This window comes from Sander lucioperca, chromosome 18, assembly GCF_008315115.2.
Source record: "Sander lucioperca isolate FBNREF2018 chromosome 18, SLUC_FBN_1.2, whole genome shotgun sequence".
Taxonomy (NCBI): Eukaryota; Metazoa; Chordata; class Actinopteri; order Perciformes; family Percidae; genus Sander; species Sander lucioperca.
Genome location: NC_050190.1, coordinates 24,283,112 through 24,307,044, shown reverse-complemented (window position 1 = coordinate 24,307,044; position 23,933 = coordinate 24,283,112). Strand labels below are relative to the sequence as shown.

Genomic DNA, 23,933 nt, shown 5'->3' with positions numbered 1-23,933 from the left:
AGGCTTCCTGCTTCAGTCCCTTTGTTTTCCATCTATGAAGGGATCAACTGAATCTGTATGCAAAAAAAGGTGGCAGATTCATTATGATTTATTATTTACTAAGTATAACATCATTTAGGAATCGTCATGCATAAATTGTAGAAAATATCCCTAAAACATAAAATATGCATAGTACTTTAATTGTTTTGTGTAAAATGTACTTTGCTAAATTATACTAAATTAGCATTTAATGTAAATATATACAATTAAATACTAATTTAGTCATACTAATACAACATTATACATATTTATAGGCTAGCTAATTTGATTATATTATTTTCTTTAATTTACATATATATTGTAATTACTTTCTAGTGGTAGTCTAGAGTCTTGATTATTGTACATAAAAAGTCCTGTGCCAGTAATAATGATAAAAAACATTACTTAATTAAAAAGATATAAAGAAGGCAATGGTGATCATTTTAAGATTAAGTCCTAATATTTAGGGTCTATGATTAAGTCTAACTTTTTATGACAAATATTGGTGGCACCGGTAGAAGACTGAATCGCTTGTGCCACCGGAAGCTGCGTACAGGGGCTTTTATTTTGAAAGAAAGTATGTTTTCCGCGTCATTTGACGTTAGCCATTTAACTAACGTACTTATTAGCTGTCTCTACTACAGTGGTTTATAGTAGCTGAACAGAGGCGGGCGCTGGTTCCTGCTGTTGGGGTTTTCATGTGTGTCGTTATGCCATATCTCTATCTCAAGTTCTGTCCTGAATAATTGGATACGGGTTGAAAATGGATTCGCAAGTTGAGCTTCAGCAAACAGGTTGGTGACTTCCTTACAGATAAACTGTTTTAAATCAGCTGAATTAATGCGATTAATTCCATCATGAATGATATGCCCTTTACAGTCAGCGATGTCAAATCTTATTATGCCCCTTTTTCTGTTCCTTAACTTTTACTCATTTCCGTTTTTTTCACAGCAGATAACTGCACTTCGGCTGAATCAACAGATCATCCCCCGAGGATGACCAGACAGCAGACTCTCACCCTAATATCAATGGCATCTGTCAACTTCAGTTCAATGATCTGTTACTCAATATTAGGCCCCTTTTTCCCCAATGAGGTAAGACAAAATAAGCCCACATAGGGTTCAAATGACATGTTAAGGGGACAATAGTTTAAGGATTTGGGTACACTTTAATAGAGGGTATACAGTTTTAAATACTGGCTTTTTATTAAAGCAAGACCATGTACTCCAGCCCAAAAGGGGCACTACACAAATTCTTCGGCATGCTGGCGAAAGTGTGGGTGCCTCGAAGCAAATCATTTTCACATATTCTGGTCCTGTGTATCTTTGATTCCATTTTGGCGGGAGGTTTATAAAGTTTTGCAAAGCTTTTTTCAGATGGACATTCAATTTAAATTTGAGTCTTTATATTTATTATTTAACTATATATATATATATATATATATATATATATATATATATATATATATATATATATATATATATATATATATATATAATCAATACTTACACTTTATTAATCTTGTAGGAATCCGCCGTGGAGTGGCTTGTGTGTCCTCCAGACCAGACTCTGAGTCTCTTAATGTTAATTTACCTGCACTGAGGCAGAGCTGTCACTCAAACTTTCCCTTAACACTCATTAGCCAATGGGGACGCACCCCTGTAAGACCCGCCCACGCGAGAGTTTTGTGTCAGAATTGCAAACAAAGACTCTGGAAGCGCAAACGAGAAAGCTGGGAGCAGAACTGCAAACGTGATGGAGAGAGCAAAAGACTGATCATTGAGAAAGAAGCAGAGGGAACTGGAAACAAAAGGACATAATATCAAACAAATATAAGACAAATAGTTTACAACTACACAAATGTTTTGTTTGCAAGTTTGAAGTTTTACCTTTTGAGGTGACACTTTTTTTGCTTGAGTTAGTGTTTTTTGTTTGATACTTGATACCAAGTTTTGCTTGGAATTAAAGACACAAAAATAATCCCATAGTAGATAATGTATGTCACACCAATACGACCATCATTTGTCTAAAATGGATTTTTGTGTCATTATCACCTATCATTGACTGTAATGTATGGACCTGGTAAATCATAAAAAAAAAGAAGCAAGACCATGTAGCTTTTAAAAAGAAGAAATAATACATTATTGCTCTTTTGAATGAAAAGTTAAAATAATAAGCAATAAAACATCCTTATTTAATTCAACAAACTCAGGGACTTTGCTGCTACAGCATTACTTGGTCTGGTGGCTAATGGAAACTTTATATTATAAACTAAATATTTCTCAGTAACTGACACTACTGAGTCAGTTTTCAAACACACAGTACTGACTCTAACACTGTAACACTATGTTTTAACACCATGTTTTACCATTTTGTCGTTATATTCCATTTTTGAGGTGTCTTTTTACCATCAGGCTACAGTTAAAGTTAGTTCTAAGCTAACTCCAGCTCATTAACATTTAAGAGAAAAGCACAGTCCCTGACAAATAAACCAAATAAACCACACTGATTTTATAGCATTACAGTAGCTGCTGTTCAGCAAAGTTACATAGGTTAGCTTTAATGGTTAATACATAAAACTATTTTCAACCTCTTCTAAAGGGAGCCATATTACAAAATGAAACTCCATTTTACAGCATTGATTTGTAACTGGCATTAGCAGTTTCTGTTTCTGTTTCCGTTGCTAGAAGCTGTTAGCTAATGCAAATCACACAAGTGATGTGTAACGTCAAATAGTCAAAACAAGACAAAATCAAACAGGAACACTGCAAAGTCAAGACAACGTACACCAGCAAGGCAATGTGTCTTGAAAAACAACAGTAATACATTTAATATGCTTTCCCTAAATAAAAGAGTACACATCATTTTATATATATATATATATATATATATATATATATATATATATTCAATTTTATTTATAGTATCAAATCATAACAAGAGTTATCTCGAGACACTTTACAGATAGAGTAGGTCTAGACCACACTCTATAAAGCCCCAACAATTCCAATAGTTCCCCCAAGAGCAAGCATTAGCAGTGGCTATTGCGACAGTGGCGAGGAAAAACTCCCTTTTAGGAAGAAACCTCGGCAGACCCAGACTCTTGGTGGGCGGTGTCTGACGGTTGGGGTTATGACAGTACAGGATGTAGCGTGGCACAGCAGAGCATGGGTGGACGCGGTGGACGCAGCAGTACGTAGCCGGGCATTGCAGGGAATCGCAGAGCGTAGCAGGGTGTAGCAGGTCCACAGCCACAGCTGCACCCAAGACCCATGTCTTGGTGTCACCCTAATCCGAGGCGATGTTCTGGGCGAAGAAGAAACATAAGGACTCCGGGGAGTAAACTCCCCAGAGCTAGGGGAGTTTACTCCCCGGGATATGTGTGTGTGTGTGTGTGTGTGTGTGTGTGTGTATATATATATATATATATATATATATATATATATATATATATATATATATATATATATATATATGTGTGTGTGTATATGTATATGTATATATATATGCAAAGATTACTCAAGATAAGATGCAGTAATATTTGTACTTTTGAGGCAAACTAGAAAGAGCATGAAAACCATTTTAGGATGGATTGTTTTTGTGTATATTTACAGCTGCTTTTTTCTAGGACTGAAGACATGTCAGCGTGTAAAATCAGGGCCATGAGTCACCTTCAGGAGATAGAGTCCATATTCATTTGTAATGCTCATTGGTGCATGTCATTGTAAAGCTCATACATCAGGCAGCCATCACCAGTTACCTTCAACATCTCAGTAGTCGTGTCTTCTGGGTGGAATGAATGAGCAATCATGTGCTAGACATCAGAAAGCCTCCCTGAAGGCCAACGAATGACTGACTCATTCTCATTGGTCTCATGTAACGTCAGCTGAGGCCATGTGTAATAACTGCTGAGCAAAGGTTAGGCCACAGTGAGTGGAGTAATAAATATGATAGTACTGATCAACCATTTGAGGCATTAATTCATAGCACACAGTTTTCTGATAACTGCATTTTTCATCTGTTATCTCAATATATTTTACATTTATTGACTATTTGTGTTATTCACTTTACATTACATGTCCTTATTCGTTGCTTTACTTTTACTAAGATGGTGTGTAATAATCAACCAATAAATGCCTTACATGCATATTTCTACACAGGCAGTCAAGAAGGGAGCCAGTCAAACTGTCATTGGTCTCATATTTGGCTGCTACGCTGCCTGCAATTTCATTGGCTCGTTGATAATGGGGAAATATGTAAGTATATGGCTCTATTTCTTATCAGTATATGAAGTGTGATGTACTGCCCAGATCTACAGTAATTTACGCTCTGTTTGTCGTTGTATCAGATTGTCCAAATTGGTGCAAAGTTTATGCTTGTGATGGGGCTTTTTGTTTCATCAGGCTGCACCATTCTGTTTGGGTAAGTGTTGGTCCTGTCGATAATAATGATAGCCACAGAAACACATTAAGCACAGTTTTGTAACTAGGAGGTGTTTGGCTGCATATCAGTGAAGTCTGTAAAGTCTTAAAACAGGTTATATATCTGTACTAAAGAACTCCATTGTTTAAAATCTATTTAAAACATCAATGAGCCACACTGTTGCACCATGTCCCTTCAATATAATATAATGAGCTGACGTTTTTTTAGAGTCAAATTCACATACACCGTCCTGCTGCTATAAATAATGTAGAGCACCAGATGTGTATGAATCTGCAGATTAAAAATGTTCCAACAAAGCTGTTTTATAAAATGATTTGGCCCTTTTTTGGTGAAACAATACATGTTTGACGCAGATTTACATCTTACAGTAGGAATGAATAGAGTTGGGAGGCAGTTGGGAGCGCTGAGAGCCAGAGACAGGGTTGGAAAGTGGGAAAGTATAGAGAGACAGACTAACACAGACATCGTGGGCCCCTTTTCATGGGATTTGTTGACAGTAAGAAACATGTAGAATAATGCCAGCCTCACCTTAAAGATAGATGTAAAAAAAAAAATATATACATAATTAGGTAAATTTTAAGTGCGAGGTCAGAAAATGACAGAAGCTGCCATATAGCACAGTATTGTATTGGCAGTATATACATGGGTCTTTGTGAATGTATTGTTATTCCCCACTTTATTTGAATGTGGATCAATGTGGGTTTGTGATTTCATTTAGTGTAAAAACTAGTTGTAATGTCTTTAGTTGGACTATTTAATAACAAACTAACAGCCCGTTTTGTCATTTTGTTTCAATGTTTCTATTTTGTTTCACATTATTTGTTATTTTTTACTTTCTTTTCTCGCAGGTTACTCAATCGGGTACCTGCAGGACCCGTTTTCATAACCCTGTGCTTCGTAGTGAGGTCCATAGACGCTTTAGGCTTTGCTGCTGCGATGACCTCCTCTTTTGCCATGACAGCAAAAATATTCCCAAACAATGTGGCAACTGTTTTGGTGAGTGTAGACAACCCTTGTGCGACTGGCATGTTGTTTAGGAGACATTAGAATCACGAGAAAAACAAAAAAGGGTTGTTTTGTATCTCCCATTTCTCCCAGTGTCATGGAAAATAATACATATCTACCTTGGCATGTGTAGCAATAGCTGTTATGCTGAGGAAATGTTTAGATTCTGCTTACATATTTCAGTGTGCTGCAATTCTCTTTCTTTAGGGTAGTTTAGAGATTTTCACAGGACTTGGTCTTATTCTGGGGCCACCGGTCGGAGGGTGGTTCTACCAGTCTTTTGGATATGAAGTCCCTTTTATGCTTCTTGGATGTTTCCTGTTGATTATGGTTCCAGTCAACATATACATCTTGCCAAAGATAGGTAATGGTTTCAACATATTTGCTATATTTCAGTCATTTCAATAAAGTAATAATTTTTTTTTCGGATTGGAACCGTGAGCTGTAATTTGTGCTTCTGTCCGCTCAGATTCAGCCCCCTCGAAGGATTCATTCTTTCGACTTCTCACCAAAGCGAAAATCGTCCTGATCTGCTATGTGATATTCACTCAGAGTGCAGGACTGGGCTTATTGGATGCCTCTTTGTCCCTGTTTGCTATGGAGAGGGTAATGTCCTGTCTTTTGATAAAGTCAACTTACTGCGGAAAGAAGGTTTATCAAGCTTTGCGGTGAGAATGAGTTTTTTTTTTTTTTTTCCCCCGTCTTTTTTGGATGTAGTTTACTCTCTCATCTGGCTACGTGGGACTCATAATGCTCGGTTTGTCGTTACCATACTGTCTGGCATCACCGCTGATTGGGTATTTTACTGATAAATATCCTGTGAGTATGAAAGCAAATGTGGATTATTCTTTCATAATTGTAAGTTTGTCATATGAAGTAAATCCCCTGTGTTTTATCAGTCCACCAGGTCTTGGTTCATGGTGATAGGAGGTGTCACCACAGCCATTGGCTTCTCAATGCTCGGTCCCGTACCTTTCCTTCACATCCCGAGGTGAGCATGTGGTAAAGATGGAAAGTAACAAAGACTCTCTACTTTAAAAGAAAAGTCCCACATTTTTGGAAATATGCATATTCTATTGATCAATTATTTGCTTTTTGTTTGTATAAGGGATGGGAAACACCATAAAGTCATAAAAGTAACATAAGGCAAAGTGTAATACCACAGATCCCCCCCCCCCATTTCCCTTGTTTCCCTCCAGCCAACCCACTTCACCCCAACCCATCTTCAACATAAAGAAGAAGCAAACACACACACACACACACACACACACACACACACACACACAGTCGTACAATATACTTTAGTAAACAAAGAATTTGCATATAGTATATTATCTACATGTATGATTTGTATGCATAGTATGTATAATAGTCTGAGTAAACAAGCACACAAACTACATTCAATCCGAAATGGAAAAACATGGTTGTAACCACAAATATTTATAATAAAACACTGATTTTCTCTAGTCGCTTTGACCAGCAGATAATATTTTGTGTTTTGGCATTATTTAATCGTACAGTAAAGTAATAAAACTATCAAGTAAGAAGACCTCGGTGTTGCACCGGCTATTTTTTTGTTACTTTAGTACTCAGTTAAGTATTGTGTTGCTGCCTCAAAACCGATTCCCATAGGTTAACGGTACTAACTTGTATGTTTTTCTGTTTTTTTGTGTGTGTGTGTGTGTGTGTGTGTGTGTGTGTGTGTGTGTGTGTGTGTGTGTGTGTGTGTGTGTGTGTGTGTGTGTGTGTGTGTGTGTGTGTGTGTGTGTGTGTTTGTATGTGCAGTAATCTGTGGTTGCTGATCATCATGCTTGGTGTAATTGGGTTTTCTCTGGGCATGACTGCAATCCCCACGTTCCCTGAGATCATCACATGTGCAAAGTGAGTGGCTTCACATGTGCTACTAAATTTTTTATATATATATATATATATATACACACACAATGCAAGGTGAAACATTATTTTTTTTTCTTTGTAGGGAACAAGGATATGAAGAAGGATTAAGCAGTCTTGGAATGGTGTCTGGACTGTTTGGGGCAGTTTGGTCCATGGGGTAAATCCCAAAGCCATGTGTTTTTCAGTAGCCATCTAAATGGCATAGATATGAAATCCATTGTCTCACTGGTTGGTACTTATTTCCTGCCCTTTGATTTTGACTGTTTTGATTATGATTTTAAAATGTAATTATTATTTTTTTTTTTTAAGGATGTTTTATGGCCCAATAGTGGGTGGCCTTATCACGCAACATCTGAGCTTTGAGTCGGCAGCTGCGGTCCAAGGAGGCTTGGCGCTTTTGGGTGTAAGTATCAGTTTGTGCAGTGTTCACATGAGAAAAGGACACATGAAGCTCTCATTTGCTGGCATATTAGCATTAAGGTCCGGGCAATATGACAATATTGTCAAAATGCTATGGTATCTATTGTTTTCATCCCAATGTTGAAAAACCAGCAGCTGAACTCTGTTACGGCAAAATTGATGTCATTTGGACAAAGCTTTATGTTATTACACTTGCACATTATGTTCATTTTGCACTCAGTGCTTTTCATTTGGCAAGTATTTAAAACAGGAGTATACAAAAATAAGCTTTACCATGTTATTTCATATAGACTATTTATTTATTGAATTACCAGAAAACATGCTATATTGTGATGTATATCGTAGAATGACAAATATCCTGATAGAAGATTCCGGCCATATTGCCCAGCCCTATTAGCATTGTTGTTGTGTTCTTTTGTTTTGAAAGATCCCAGTTTACACAACTGATTTAAAAGCCTGTAAAATGTCAGTGTGACAGAGACAGGATGAGACTGTGAAAGTTGCCGTTTAACTTGCGTGGCATTTATTTAAGGATGTAGAAAAATGTTATTCCAAGACCGGTAATCATTCAGGGGTTAAACACACCACGAGGATGGATAGAGAAAGAAGCGTGTGATTCCCTTTTTTTTGGCAGTTACTCACATGAAACTCAATGACCACACTGTTCTCAGGCCCTTCTCCTCGCTGTGTATTATCTGTGTCATCCCCCGCAACATCAAAGGTAATCATTAACCTCAAATGAAGATAATCAGATTTATGTCATATATTAAGATGCCTCATGTATACTGCATACTACGTGGAAGGCTATTTAGACTTAATGTGTGCAGTTTTCAAGAACATGCTGGGCGTAATACTCCCTTTTTATGTTTAAATTGAAGCGTTCGAGAAGATAGTCTACGAACAGATGAAAACACTCCTCTCCTGACTGAATGATGCCCTCAGCAACATGTGGAAGGACGCCATACCGTACAAAACATGATCTTAATGTCTCAGCTGCTCTGGGCATCAGCCTCCAAGTTATACACATGGTTCCATTGTTATTATTAACAATAGCTTTTTGATATATTTTAAAGTTACACATTTTTGGTGTGGCAGGGACTGTGATGCTTTCTACTTAGATCATGGAAATATTGGCCTAAAAGCCTAAAAACAAAGCGGTACGAACTTTAAGATTGTACAATTTAAATAGATTATTTCACATTGTAAATTATTATGAATGAATATAGTCAACCACTGGAAAGTCCAGACAAGCTCAATGTGTCTTTTGTTCTAAAGCTCTGCTGTATTAATGATCTTAGTTTTCTACATCACATGAACCGACTTTCATGTTGAAGTTACACAAGTTAAGAGCTGCTGACCACGTTCATGGTAACATGAAGGGAATAAGCACCGTCATAGTAAGCCTCATAACATTCAGTATAATTTATTGTAACAGGGAGCATTGTGTCATATTTCACTCCAGTTAGTGATTTTGTATGTTGTGCCTTCTTTTCCGACTGAACAATTTGAAGATGTTTGCACCGATTTATTTTGCACTAAATAAAAACCGTAAATATATGAAGGAAAAACACCCACCTGTGTGTTCACTCACTCTATCCACCCTATGTCTGTGTACAGTTAGTAAAGTGGCATGATGTTCTAAGTTAACCTGAGCTGACATCATGCACTGCATAGCCTGCTTACTGTATGTTATTTGACAGACAGAATGTCATAAGGTTACCCAGTTGTCCACTTGTTGAAACATTAGGTGTTTTCTAATATAATTTCCAAGTGTCACGCAAAAAAAAAAATCTATCATCTTGATGTTAGAATTTTGAAATGAAAATACACATTAACATTAATTTATAGATAACTCAAATACTTCTCTAAAATTATAGCAACAAGCAGAATACTTAGTATCCTACTTGCATCGTTTCAGGTCCGTTCCAAAAATGAAACGGATACCATTCGTAATCAAAATAGCCCTTAAGCATATTTATTTAAACATTTCAGATATCAAAAGTTTGACTTTACATATGATTTATAGAAAGAGATTAACAAAACATTTGGAAATTAATAATCTGTATTTTTATATAGTTGTGAAGAAGTGGCATATACAAACTTTGTTTATCTCTTACAGGCTAAGAAAATAAAATACAATATTATAGAAATTTAGTTTTCAAGGTATACCATCAGTAAAAATGTACAGATACACAAGTCAATTCATGCTTACGCCAATAAATATCCCTAAAACTGCACAATTCTTTATGCAAAGACAATTTTTTTCCTGGACAAATCTTTACATTTCATTGATCAATTTGTATTAAATACAATACAGGACATATTGACTGTTCAAATATAAAAAAAAATACCTGTAGAGTTTACTGCCATTACAAAAATGTATTTGTATGAAAAAAAAAAAATAAAGTTGAAAGCACTCTAGTTGAAAACAATCAATGTGTCCTAAGTTTATGTATCAGGCTCGAAGGCACCATTAGCCCGGCCCGTCGGTCTCGTGGGGAGAGGTCTGTCTGTGGATCTGCCTCTCCTCCTGGTGCTCAGCGACTCGGAAGCATCTGCGTCTGAAAATGTGGCTCGAGATGAAGATGCAGGGACTCCTGGCATTTTCACCTTCTTTTTCCTTCTAGCTCTGCGGGAAAACCATCATTCACAATCAGTATTCTGTATTTTCGAAACCGTAATATGACATGTCAGTTATTACCAACACTTGGAGCCTCATGCAGTGTTACCGCAGTAACCATGACCCTGTGAATGTAGTCAGGAGGATTTAAGCACAGCGAGCTTCTCACCTGGCATCAGTCAACTCAGGTTCTGTGTCAGAAAGGTTCGGCTCAGAAAGAAACCTCAGTTCCCCAGAAGAGCTAATTGCAGCAGATACCTTGGAAAAGTAAGGAAGGAGAAGAGATCAAATAAAATAAAAAAAAATCCATCTTAAATTTAGACCCCAATCATAATGCACTCTTTTATGCACTAAAAAGTACACATTTAAGTGATACTTTTCCCAAATTCCCCAAGTATTTCACTCAGCCACTGTAGGCTGATGAGTGGCTGATGATTTGACATAGTTTCGACAAAATAAGACTGTTTCAAGCTGAGCGTGATGAACGTTGTATTTGTCACAGAATTAAAAAAAAAATGGATTGATTGATAATGACCATTGACATGTCTTTATGGATGGTAAGACACATTGAGTTGAAGACAACACAGACACCACTTGCTTTGTCTCCATGGTGCAGGGAATCAATTCCCCTGAAGATTCAATTGCAAAGAAAAAGTCAATTCTCAAGGCCTTGAGAAGAAGTCCTTGTGACAGAAACATCAACTCCTTTTAAATAATTCAATGCCGAGGTGATACGTGTGTGCGAGAATTGACTTTTGTCGTGAAAACTTGTCAGAATCAGAATTCCACTGTAGCTCAGGCAATCATCAGGAGGAGGCACATGCACATCCTTAAAGTTTTTGCAGGTGTTGGGTGACAATAATAAACACGAAAATCCAAACATAAAGGGAGGAAGTCCTTCCAGGAAAATGCGGAGTTTTTTTGTGATTGTTGCGGGCAAAATTCCTTGATTATGCGGCACGTTTTCGTAAAAAATGCGATGGAATATGCGGGATATTTATGCAATTTTATGCGATGAAATTGCGGGAACTTGCAAAAACTGCGGTTTCATCATGGCTTCGTCGCGGGGTTTGCAGCTTTTTGATGATGTTCACCTCGTGTAATTACGTCACTTCATAACGTTCCCATGGCAACAGGGGAAAATGGCTGGTCTTGTGTGAATTAAACGCAACATTTTTCAACTTTCTGCTAAGATTATGTGACTTTTTTGCAACGAAAATGCGGGCATTATGAAATCTTGCAAGCCCCGCATATTTTGCGCGGAAATCGGCAATTTATGCGGCGAAAGTGCGGCGTATTTGAAAAAATGCGGCCCCCGCATAAATATGCGGACTTTGGCTGATTATGCATTGAATTATGTGATCGCATAATCACGTTTTCTGGAGGAACTGGAGAAAAAGACACAAGAGTCTACAGCCATGCAGCCATGCAAAGCTCTGTGAGGCTGTACTTTGGCACAGCGGTGCTTTAACGGTGAATTGTGAACAAGGATGTTTGATGGTCAAAATAAAGATTAAGGAGTATCATTTTAACAAACAGAAAAATAGGCACCATAGACACAAGAGAGAGAAGACATGCATAGAGTGCAAGAAATGCCACACCGTTTCACCTTTTAGCCAATATTCATTACTGGTAAAAAAAAATCCAGGACAGATGCCACTGTATTATTCTGTCTCCTTACCCTGGTTGGTGTTGACCTCTCAACAGTCCCCTCAGACAAGGCTGCGTGTGCCTCTACAGACTGAGTCACCTCTTCATTGAAATCTCCTACAATATAAAATAACTCAGCATCTTGCACCACATTTGGACGTTTCATATACATTATCCACTAGGTGTATCACAAGACATTCAATTCACTTACCCTGATCTGCTACATAAGAAGCTAGAAAATATCCCTGCTGCCCATTGGCCAGACGCCCAAACCACCAGTTGTCATTGTCTTTATACAGCACTTGGATGACATCACCGCGCCATATGGTCAGTTCATCAGACCGATTAGCTCTGTAGTCATAGAGAGAGACCACCTGGAAGAGGAACACAGAGGTGGAGGGGTTGAATGTGAGAGGGGAAAGGTTGCATGCGCCTGATCTTGCAGTTGGAGTGGATACTTACTACTTGTTGAACGGGGACAGAATCTGTTTCCACACTGATGCCTGAAGAAATGTGGTCAGGAAGGCTCTAATGGAGAAAAAGAACATTTCTAGTCCTGTAGTAGCAACTTTAGTGGACATGTAGTCTCGCATTGCCAGACCTATCTCCACAGCGCTGTGGAGTAAGGTCTGGCTACACCACACAAACATTCTAGGATAGAAGAGAAAAACAATGTGGGTTGTTTGCATTTCTATAAACCAATCACAATCGTCTTGGGTGGCACTAAGCTCAGGACGCAGCGGCGGTGGCTCTGCAAAATAGTCTCGGGAAAGGAACTTGTTTTGGTGGAACATTTGCACCCCGCAAAAGAAAACGCCACATACAATATTAAATGAAGTTAACTGTTCACACAATACAGAAACGTGAGCTATTTAAATTAGCAGGATACACGGTTAAACGTAGTGTGCTATTACAGTGTATTCGCTGTGTGTACTTTGTGCACAGCAATCCCCACCAATCGGTCCCAGTTAGAGAGTAAATGGCATACACATATTCTTTGTAAATCTTTACAATCATTCCCCACAGGAACCAAGCAGGCATGCCCTATTGCACGATCCACATTTTCTTTAAAACTTGCCATTTACAGCGTGTAGCTTGCTAACTCGAAGTTTGTCGTTTCCCGAAGCAAACAGAGTTTGAGACGGCAACACACAGAGAGTGGAAGGTGAGGGACACCCTTTTAGGCAATTATCCTGGAAATGTACTTCCGTTGACCCAGACTAGTGGACATATGATATTTGGCGGACCCCATTAGCGGTTGAATAATCGTGCAGTAATGTGTGGTTAAGATTTGGTTGACAAAGAAAAAAACAAAAAGACACGTCACTAAAAGTATTACATGAAGAGATACACTGTTAACAGCCTTACCGTCTGTAGCCTGAAAGATGACGCTCCTTTTAGACGCTGACCGACTGGACTGAACCCACCTGAAATTACAAGAAAAAAGGCAGAATTAAAGATAAATATTTAACCTTGGACCGTAACACAATCCAGTGATTTGTGTTTACAGAAATCACTTACATACACAAGTAAAAATCACAAGCAGTCCATCTTTGTCTCTGTGTATGGTGTACATGCTTCAGGAGACTCTAGACCACAATGCTGGACGCATTTGGTCTTGGTCACCACATGCTATTCTTTGTGCAGCTATAATCTTGGAAAAATATTTGACCTCACAGAGTGGCAGTAAAGCCATTCATTGGTTAAAGACTAATAACAGTGTGATTAAGTGTAACAAGCCACTCACGGTTATGGGTGCTCAGAGCTGCCTGAGGAATAAACTGCTCCGCTAGAGAACCAGAGAGCTGCAGCTTGGAGTGCGGCGACAGGAGAGACGGAGGTGGTAACGAAGCATTTAATCCCGTCTGAAAAGAAAAAAGCTTGACATGAGTTGTCTAGCAATTTATTTCATTTCAAAATAGCAGTAATTTAATAACTATTTCAGGTAGACCTACTCAGGTCTCCTAATGCAATTTAAGGCCAAGATTAAATACAACTTTAAAGATAATACACAATACATTATTGCAGCCAGCGGAATTACCTGGGTAAACAAACGGCCCATGGGAAATTCAATGCACTTCTGTAATGCTGTGCTAATCAAGATTTGAGTTAATCATTAAAAAAATACACAGTGTATAACTTTCTAGACTTGTTTCTGTGGTGTGTTCCTTTCTCAGCACTTGAGACAAAAACCCAAGAACAAGCTGGTTTAGACCATAGGCTGTATATAAAGAGGTTTAGAAAGAGATCACAGAGGACAAAATCAATGTTGGCGTAAAAGGCTTGACAGGTTACATCACCTTTACAAAGGAGTACTAATCATAAACTCACTGTGCCAGAATCTATTGTGAAGCTCCTCCCTGTGTGAGAACGGCCCATTTTGTCTGCAAACCAAGCACACAAAAGCAGAATATTTTTCATGTAAATAAAGGGACAACAGTGTTGCAAAAACATGTCAATCAAGATGAAATGCAACACACCATGTCCATTATATAAAACTCCACAACAGTTCAAATCTGAAACACACACAGTACCTTGCTCATACATGTATCCAGAAGTTGAAGACCTCAGATGTGGTTCCTAAAAATGATTTGAGAAAGTGAGTTTTGGTGTATATTGGATTTCTGTATTTCTCTATATACTTATTTCAGAGTAATAGAAGATGGATATATTTACAAGCACTGAATCCAGTTGCTCCTTAACACACTGCATTTTCAATGCAAGTCTTGTTGCTTGTGCAAACTGATCCATGGCTGAAGCAGCAGACATCCTGTCCTGTAACGCTGCTGGGTCAGGTGTGTTTCTGATGGTTCTGGTGTCTGTAGATATGGATCTGCTCGCAGCTTTTATATTGTGAACCTCCAGTTGGGAAACTGTGTGATACAGCATGATAGTCTAAGCTCAGTTTGTATTTGAACGCCTGTATGTATCAACAGAATCAAATAGCTCAGCTGACTGAAATAACATCCAGATCTGAAAACAAAGTGAGCACAGTTAATTAGCGATTCAGGGGCTGCATCCACACACACACAAAAAAAAAGCAAACAAACCTCTGCGATCGTAGAGGTACACGTGGACAGGCTGGCTCTGACCGAAGGCGCTGAAAGCAACCATGTTTTCGTGAGGGTGGAATGACACGCCGTGGAGGGCAGTGGGGTAACCAAGCTCAGAGTAGACTGCAACTTGGTCACCTGAGAAGACACAACAACTGACAGATGGAGCCACTGCGCAGAATACTTTTAAAACTGACAGAAAGATAAACGATAAAACAAAATAAATGAAGGAAATAAATGATTCTCACCTGTGTCAGTATTCCAGACATATGCCATCCCATCTTCGCTACCAGAGAAGATTAAGTTCCCACATGGCGTGAAAGTGCTATAGATCCTCTCTCTGTAGTTTGTGGTTCCGGTGTACTTCTTCACAGCCAGGCTGAAAGGGGCAGATACATTGTTGAAAAGATGGATCATGGATATTTTAAGTTTAAACAAAGAATATGTATGTTTTTGGACTGTAACAAGAATTATTTTCTGGGCAACGCAATGGGTTTCATACATTTGTTTTGATGATACATTCCCCTGAAATGAAAAAGTCCTATCTGTAATTTTGAGAAACAGTGACTATGGTTTGAAGCGAGACTTAAGACATCAGCTTATTTTGTCTGCATTTTAGCACTGGGTAACTGAAGTGGCTATACAGCAAACCCCCAAACCTGCAGCGACACTCAAAAATCAGAACAGAGGTCACTGTTTCCTGTAATCACAGATGGTTCTTTTTAGGTTATGTCTCCTTATTTACATTCTCAAGTCCATCATCCTCAAGACACTGTCTTTGGCATGGATGAGCAGGCACCGCCCATTTGGATGGAGCTGCAGCATGTTGATGGGGACACCTCTGAGGTCACTCTCATCTAATTTCTGCCAAGACAAAAAGAGCAGACATTCACATTTCTTGACAATTTATGTAATTATGTTTCTACTGCACAAGCAGACAAATCTAAAGTATACTGTATGTACAATATCATCTCCTGTACCTTCTCTATACACCAGCGATGACATGGCGGATGCCGCTTGCTGTCATTTACTGCAGTTTTCCACACAAGGATTAGGCCTGTATTGTCTGCAGAGAACATTCTCCTTCCTAATTACAACAAATACAATGAAAGGAACATCAGTTATGAGAAGGCACAAGTAGAACGTTCTTCATTTCCTTACAAAAGAAGCCAACCGTCACATTTCATAAACACAGAGAGCGCCACAATTTGCTTTACAATAGACAGTAATAGTATAAATACTTAATATAATGTTCCTCAGAAATGTACTGAAATGCACACAGGCATGCTCACATACACAGTGTTCCAGTTCCAGTGGTTTCAAGGGATGTCTGTATGTGTGTGTGTTTATCTTTTACATGAGCTTAGTACTGGAGGATCTCTCAGGGCCTCAGAAGTTACTGAGTGCAGTTTCCCCTTCCTCTGCATGTGGACTTTGGTTTATGACTATGAATTGTATATTAAAATCCATCTTGGTGGTCAATTGACATAACAAAGAAAATAATTCAACAGCTAAGGCAAGCCATATGTAAGTTTCATGCGTAAAGGCTTTAATCAAGGCTCATCACAGCGCTATTTTATATAACATTATTCATAAACACTATCATTCACTTCAGGGGAATAATTCTTCACATTCATTCTTAACTTGTGCATGTGGGCCAATCCCTGCATGCACTGGGTGGCACATAACATGGACAGGTCGCCAATTTATGAAAACACAATACCTTCAGAGTCAAAACAAACTGAGTTGATGAAACTGTTGTGACCCTCAAACTCCTGCAGCAGCTGGCCATTCACATCACCGACATCAAGCCTCCACACTCGTACCAGAGAGTCATAGCCCCCGGTTACCACCAGGTTCTGGGCGGTGGGGTGGTACTGAGCACAGTACACAAAGGATGGATGAGGGAGCACCTTCTGGGCCGTTCCCTGAAGCCTCTCCACGTTCCACTCTCTGAGGGAGGAGCGCAAGAAAAATTAAATAATGCAAACAACTCGTTTGTGCAAATAAAGTCTGTTCTTTAAATAATACTCAGTCAGACAATCACAACAGCCCAAAACATGCTGTTTCACTAGTAACATAAAGACATAGTGAGCTACTAAGAAGGGTACTTACTCCCCCTAGAGGTGCTATGGCAGTTACAACAGTTATTACAGCAATTCTAGTCTGGATCAACAGAAGTACATTTCTAGGATAAAGTCTGCCACGCTCCGGATGTCAGGCTTTGCCCCTCCGCTTCTGCTCTCTGCGTGTTGACGTTCTCAAAATCCCTTCGCTTCGGGAAACAACAACAACCTTCGAAGTTCGAGCTAGCAAGCTGGGTGCTGAAAAAGGCAAGTTTTGAAGAAAATTTGGGCTGTGCAATAAAGCAGGCCTGCTTGGTTCTTTAGGTGAATTATTGTTAAGATTTACAAAGAATAAGTTTACTGCATTTACTCTCTAACTCGGACGTTTTGGGACCAATTGGAGAGGATTTGCTATGGACAAAATACACACGGCGATACACTGGTAAGAGCAAATTACATTTAACAACGCATCCTGCCGAATTAAATAGCTCATGTTACGGTATTCTGTGAACAGTTAACTTCATTTAATATTGTACGTGTCGTTTTCTTTTGCAGGGTGCAAATGTTCAACCCAAGATCATTTTGCAGAGCCACCGTCGCTGTGTCCGGAGCTTAGCGCCGCCCAAGACGATTGTGATTGGTTTAAAGAAATACAAACAACCCAGAGCGGGTTTTTTTCTCCTATCCTAGAATGTATGTATGTATGGTGTAGCCAGACCTTACTACACAGCACTGTGAAGGTAGGTCTGGCAGTGCAAGGCTAAAGCAATTCAGTCAACAGCAGTGACACCTCACTGTGACACCAACTCTTTCATTCACCCCTGATCAGTTTTAGTTATTTTATTCATCTAACAAACAGAAACTTACTTGACAGTTCCATCAGAGGAGGCAGACAAAAGGCTCCGATCGTCTCTGGACCAGCACAGATCATAGACTATTTTGAGATGGCCACTGAAGTCAGCCAAAACCTTGCCAGAGGGAATCTCATACACTGAAACAGTAAATGAATGGGTTCATTTTTTAACAGTGCATTTATTCTTTTTTTGTATATGCTTGGAAGTTGTAGAATCCTGAGTTCATCCCCAGAGCTGGTTATGACTACTATGTATAAACAGCAAGTTAATAAGCTGGAGCTTTCTGCTGAGGAGTGAAGAGGAGCCTCACCAGGAGGACTTTTACACAGACAAGGTGTTGCCTATGAGTGTTGCTTACCTACTACAGGAAAAGCATCTCTGTCAGCACAAGCAGTGGCCAGTAACGTCCCGGTATGAGAGAAGAGCACTGTGAAGCATCCAATATGACCGCCACGGAGTGTCAGCATGGACTTGTTAGGAATCCGACAGACCTTTAACAGAGGAACACTGGTAAGGCTTGTGCAGTCAACCATGTTTCAAGGATAGGTTCACATTTGCTCAAGTCTGTGTTAAAACAACACTGACATGCCCATATATATATATATATATATATAGTGCTAAAGCCTCATGTTAGCGCCTGCTGAACTTTACATCATAGTCATGTTACATCCAACAAGGACTGGTGGATTTGGTCTCCCGTCTTGTATACTGACATTACATTAAGAAGGGATCACTGCACAGCCACTGTGGACAGGAGGAATGATCACAGTGACCAGAAACAGCTTTAATGTAAACACAAGCATGTGAGTGTCTTCTGAAGTCTAAATGCCTTCTAAAGCTAGCTGAATGTAATATCTTTCACAATGCCTGTATAATGTTGTAAATATGTTTTAAAGACATACTTTGTGACCTCATTCCAATCTACTCTCCCTCGCGTACATATAAGACAAGGAAAATGCATCTTATTAAGGGTAAAAAATGGGAAACTGAAATGCACAAGCTTTAGTGTGGTCTGCCGAGGGCCACAGGTCTGGAATGAGGATGAGAACACTATAAAAATGTATTTGTCTGTGTCTGCTTTCAAAAAGAGACTAAGACAACAGTTACTACTAAAATATGTTAAAGCTTGAATACTCTTAACGGCTGGGGACTTCTAAACTAGTGACTGTGAAATCTTTATTTTATTTCTACTGCTATTCTCGCTTGTTATATGTTTATGTTTATTGCATCTTATCTATTTAACCAATGCTTAGACTGATGGAATAAATGTCTTGGGACCACTTACGTAGGGTTAGGGTTGTTTTTGTAGGTTGTAACGTTATTGTATAATACGTGTTCCTTTTTTATCCAAACAATATGATAGTATTTATAATGTGTATTATTTGTTAGTGTCTGGGCCCCTATACACAAGCTTCAAAGAGTTTACTAGGGTATCCCATTTTACATATCTGCATTATGTCTTATGATTGTACTTGTCTTTTAACTTTTGTGAATAAAACTGAGGCAGAAGTACCACAGAAACTGAACTGAACTGAACTGTGTTGTTGATACAATGAACCCTCCCACCCCTATACATCATGATGTATTGCATTTAAACAATCCACAAGAATGATTTGTAATAATTCCGCTGAACAGAGAATATTATACACAAATGTACCAGCTTATTAGAACGAGTAGCTAAGACTGTTACAAGTTATATTTTGCAATGATAAAGATATTATTTTGACATCAAATAATAATTCCTGATTCCACCAACCTGTCCGGGCAGCCTGCTCCATCTCAATGCTGGCAGCTTGCTGTCCAGATGCTGTGTCAGGCTTCTCTTGGTGACCTCATTCTGCAGGTCACTGTAGGAGGTGCTACCCCTCTCCTCCTGCAGTGCCATCATGGACCGCATACTGGGGTCTACCTGCAGAACAAAAACCATCCCAACACATTACTGAATCCACGTGTGGCTTGACTTTACACCAGAATATCTAAAACAACATTATCTACAGTATCACTATTAATATGTAACACGTCAACTATTTGAATATCTCCATACCTACAGTAGAAATGTAAGACAAAAGGATTAATTATGAAGACAAAAAAAAAATACAATAATAGCAGCTATAAAGCAACAACTAACTTACATGCTCAGGGAGTTTAATGCCTTTCACCGTAACATAAAGGGTGGATGCGTATTTGATTCGGGTGTACTTCCTCCACCACTCGACCACCTCAATTGTTTTTGCTTGTCTCTTCGCCCGAGGTGGAGGGAAGAAGAGCTGGAGGCGAAGTTTACTGTCGATATTTAGCACACCATTTGTGCCGACAAGCTAAAGGATACAGGTAAAATTGTGAAACGAGTATTAAAAACAACAGTTCAAAAACACTCATTCTAAATGACCAGAGTTAAATATAGCACCTTGAGGAATGCCCATGCAATCTTTCTGAATCCTCGTGTTTGCTTGTCAACATCAGCGTTAGCTCTTGCTTCTTCCATGGTTATGAAGTCCAGGATCTTTACGAAACATTTAAATATGAACAATTATTTACAGCTACATTGAAACTGGCCAACTATGTAGAAATAAAGTGTCTCTTACTTCAAAGAGGAGTATAACTCTGGGGCTTTCATCATTTTGTTGAACAAAGTAACCGAAGCGTTCATTGAAGATGATCTGTTCCTGCCACTCAGGGATGATGGATTTGTTCTTCTTGAAGTCAAAAGGTTGAGTCATGATGGGGAGAATGTGGTCAACGCTCTCTTGCTCATAAAATGAGGAGACTGGCCGATGGCTATGAAAAACAAGACAAACACATTTAATTTTCAAGCAAATACATACAACACATACATACAACTGAAGCCATACAGTTAGGGAGTTTGCAGTAAATTATGTTCATTCAAAAAAAAAAAAGGTTTTTACCACCCTCTACTCCCTTTGAAATGACATGTTAGCATGACTGTAGAGCATGCCTACACACACAAATAACTATGGTCCAAATGTTACAAGTTACAGTTACAAAGAAAGAATGTACCTGACAATGGAAACACAATTGTTACCAAATCAATACTGATGTAAAAACACAATTTAACACTGAATTAAACACTGATCTAAACTACAGTAATGTATGTGTCTCAGAGTGTCCCTTCTCACCAGTCTTCTTTCTTCACATACTGTCCAGTGCTTTCATCGACAACATGTATCTTCACCATGGGGTGTGAGATCAGTAGGTCGGTCTTGAGGCGATCTGTTCTGTGTATGTACACTCCCAGCACAAGGCTGTCATCAAATGTTGGTTTCTGTGGTACTTCTGCCTCAGTTTCACTCTCTTCCCTGACAACTGAAAAATTGGAAATTAAAAAAAAACAAAACATGAAATTCATCAACATTGTACAGACTTTTTAATGGATTTTTAAATGATTTCATGACAATGAATGTGCCTGACAATTAACATCCAGTTACCATGTTTTTTCTTCTTCTTCTTTTTCTTTCCCTTGGATTCAGTTTCGTTGTCCACATCAGCATCCTGGTCAGCATTTTCATCTTCATCCCTAGTGGACCAAAAAGTATTGTATCTTACTTCAATATGCTGCTATAAATTGTAGCCTGTAGCGTTATTACTAAATGTAAAAAAAAACATCTATATCACACTAGTAGATATACACACCCTACTTCCGACTGTGTCATGAGAGATTTCAGCTTTTTCTTTTTCTTCTTTCCAACATCATTATTTAGCGAAACATTTTGGGAGACAACGCTGTCATCCTCAGTCTTGGCGCTTGTCTTCTTTAAAGTGCTCTGCTCCTCCTGTGCAATCTGCTGCTGGTATTGATGCAGCAGCGTTTCCCCTGCATCCTCCACCTGACTCTCTGCCTTGGTCTCTGTATTTCCTTTGCTTTTCCCCTTGTTACTTTTTCTCTTTGGTTCCTTTCCACCATCTACATCATCTGGCTCTAAAGCAATCTCAGAATTGGAAGCATCCGCATCCTGCTGGAAGTAACCTGTGGTATCGTCAGGTACAGGGGGGGAGGGAAGCTCCCTCTTACTTTTCCTCTTGCTTTTTGATGTTTGAGTCTCTTCTTGGTCTGTACTGTTGTTGATATTAACCTTTTCCACTGTTTCCTTCTCTCTTCGTTTATTCTTAGTGTAGCGAGGGCTGCCCTGTTCGGGGTGATATGTGTTCTGGAGGATGGTCTCATCCTCTTCTATGTCCTTCTCAAGGTTGAGATTCTTTTTTAGATTCTGAAGCTAACAGAAACAGGGGGAAGGGAAAGCAAAGTAATTTCAGTCTGCCATTGTTTTTGCATAACTTTGCAGTGCTGATGAAGGAGATTAACTAAAGATCCAGGTGTGATTTGAAACTTTTAGAACACATACCACAATAGTCTCCTGACTTTCCGTGTTTTTCTTCTTCAACTTTTTCTTCTCTGAATCAGAGTATTTCTTGAAGACTTCATTGAATCTTTCCCGGGTCTTTGCCCGGGCTTCACTCTCACCTGTGAAAAGGTTACACTGTCATTACTACACTATAATTAATGGGCAAAGTGGCTGTGGACGATCAGCTAAATCTATGTGATTAAAGAAGTGTGTGTTGCTGTGGTGAAGGGAGCATTTACTACTACTACTACTACTACTACTATTTAATACTGTACTTAAGTACAATCTTGAGGTACTTGTGCTTAAGTATTTCCATTTTACTTCTACTCCACCACATTTCAGATGTTTTTTTTCTTCACTACATTTATTTACATACATACAAAATAATTTCAACAAAGATTAAACTACCCAACAGTGTGTAAAATAGTTTAAATTAGCCCCCACCTCGATCAACTAGGCCTACAACATTAAAATGCTTACTTGCTTCCACTGCATACATAATAAGAATAATCCACTAATATGATATATATAATAATATGAGAGTTTAAAGGGAGATACTCTGCATGATAAGAACCTTCACTTTTGATACTTCAAGTTTACTTCTGTGACGTTACAATTTGTATTGCAGGGCGGGGCATTTTCACACTGTGGTATTACTACGATTTGATTATTTCTTCTACCACTGGTGTGTTTAACGTTAGGGGACAGCAGGAAGCTCACCTGCTGGCATCCTCAGGCACCGTTATGTCTCTCATGCTGAGTGCAAAGTAAGAGTAATCCAGTAGTTCATCCTGTAAACACAAAACAGGGATAACGTTACCGCTTGCACACAAAATCTCTGCTGGATCATCATATGCTGGTTTGTAAAGTTCACAATTAGTTTAGCAATTTGGATGAAAAAAAATGGAACAAGCCCATATCGTGTTTTTGGTTTTATCTGCTTGGCTGAGGCTAAAACAATCTTAGGAAAAGCAACATTTGTGAGACGCCAACAGTTAGTTAGCTAACGCTAATCGCTAGGTAACGTTAGCTTGCTATGTGCTAACGTTAGCTAGCATAAGTGGCATTGTTAACTTAGTAGCTACGTTTCGTACAGTACAATTTAGCTTCTTCAACAAACCGTTTGAGCTTCAAAACAAACCATATTCCACACATATGCATTCAATAGCTTGATATGAGTTCACTAAGGGCAACTACGTGTATCTACCCTGCAGTGATTGTGCTGTCCTCCGACTTCACCAACGACGCTGCGACGGTTTCCAAGTCAACCACAACAGGGGTGAACATGAGGGCGGAGCGTGGCGACCATGTTTGTGACGTACAGACAACAACAACAAATTCACCAATGAGATTTAAGCAATCTCTCATGCCTAACCATGGCAATAACATAAAATAAAATAAAACATAACTTTAAACGTTTACTTTCCACTATTAAAATGCATATTATTTACGTGGCGCAGCTGCAAATATATATATATATATATATATATATATATATATATATATATATATATATATATATATATATATATATATATACACATACA

General features: G+C 38.7%; 2 protein-coding genes across 5 annotated transcripts; one reads left to right on the top strand and one right to left on the bottom strand.

The window, feature by feature from the left end:
* Positions 1-618: 618 nt before the first annotated feature.
* slc18b1 (solute carrier family 18 member B1) lies at positions 619-9,352 on the top strand. Of its 4 annotated transcripts, none has more exons than XR_004106870.2 (14): positions 619-812; positions 970-1,112; positions 4,179-4,274; positions 4,367-4,440; positions 5,310-5,457; positions 5,674-5,830; positions 5,936-6,072; positions 6,184-6,285; positions 6,366-6,457; positions 7,252-7,347; positions 7,445-7,519; positions 7,672-7,765; positions 8,417-8,503; positions 8,661-9,352. XR_004106870.2 is itself a non-coding variant. In XM_031310274.2 (14 exons), exons 1-14 carry the CDS (start codon positions 782-784, stop codon positions 8,713-8,715), a joined length of 1,347 nt encoding a protein of 448 aa, XP_031166134.1. In that variant the 5' UTR covers positions 619-781; the 3' UTR covers positions 8,716-9,352. The 4 variants fall into 4 exon arrangements, 2 of the variants coding, with proteins under 2 accessions (XP_031166134.1, XP_031166133.1); XM_031310274.2 differs by having other exon boundaries at positions 973-1,112; positions 8,454-8,503; XM_031310273.2 differs by having other exon boundaries at positions 8,454-8,503.
* A 380-nt stretch (positions 9,353-9,732) lies between these two features.
* On the bottom strand, positions 9,733-23,693 carry ahi1 (Abelson helper integration site 1). Its single transcript, XM_031310120.2, has 27 exons — positions 23,594-23,693; positions 23,107-23,177; positions 22,387-22,505; positions 21,677-22,257; positions 21,472-21,560; positions 21,163-21,349; positions 20,611-20,803; positions 20,433-20,528; positions 20,158-20,343; positions 19,782-19,934; positions 18,384-18,516; positions 18,039-18,162; positions 16,829-17,058; positions 16,086-16,192; positions 15,851-15,969; positions 15,354-15,484; positions 15,103-15,243; positions 14,729-14,925; positions 14,587-14,632; positions 14,384-14,436; positions 13,800-13,917; positions 13,421-13,479; positions 12,515-12,580; positions 12,264-12,426; positions 12,084-12,169; positions 10,572-10,660; positions 9,733-10,411 (listed from the first exon to the last, which is right to left on the bottom strand). The coding sequence occupies exons 2-27, from the start codon at positions 23,114-23,116 to the stop codon at positions 10,231-10,233; spliced, it is 3,657 nt and encodes a 1,218-aa protein (XP_031165980.1). The 5' UTR covers positions 23,117-23,177; positions 23,594-23,693; the 3' UTR covers positions 9,733-10,230.
* Between the last annotated feature and the right edge of the window lie 240 nt (positions 23,694-23,933).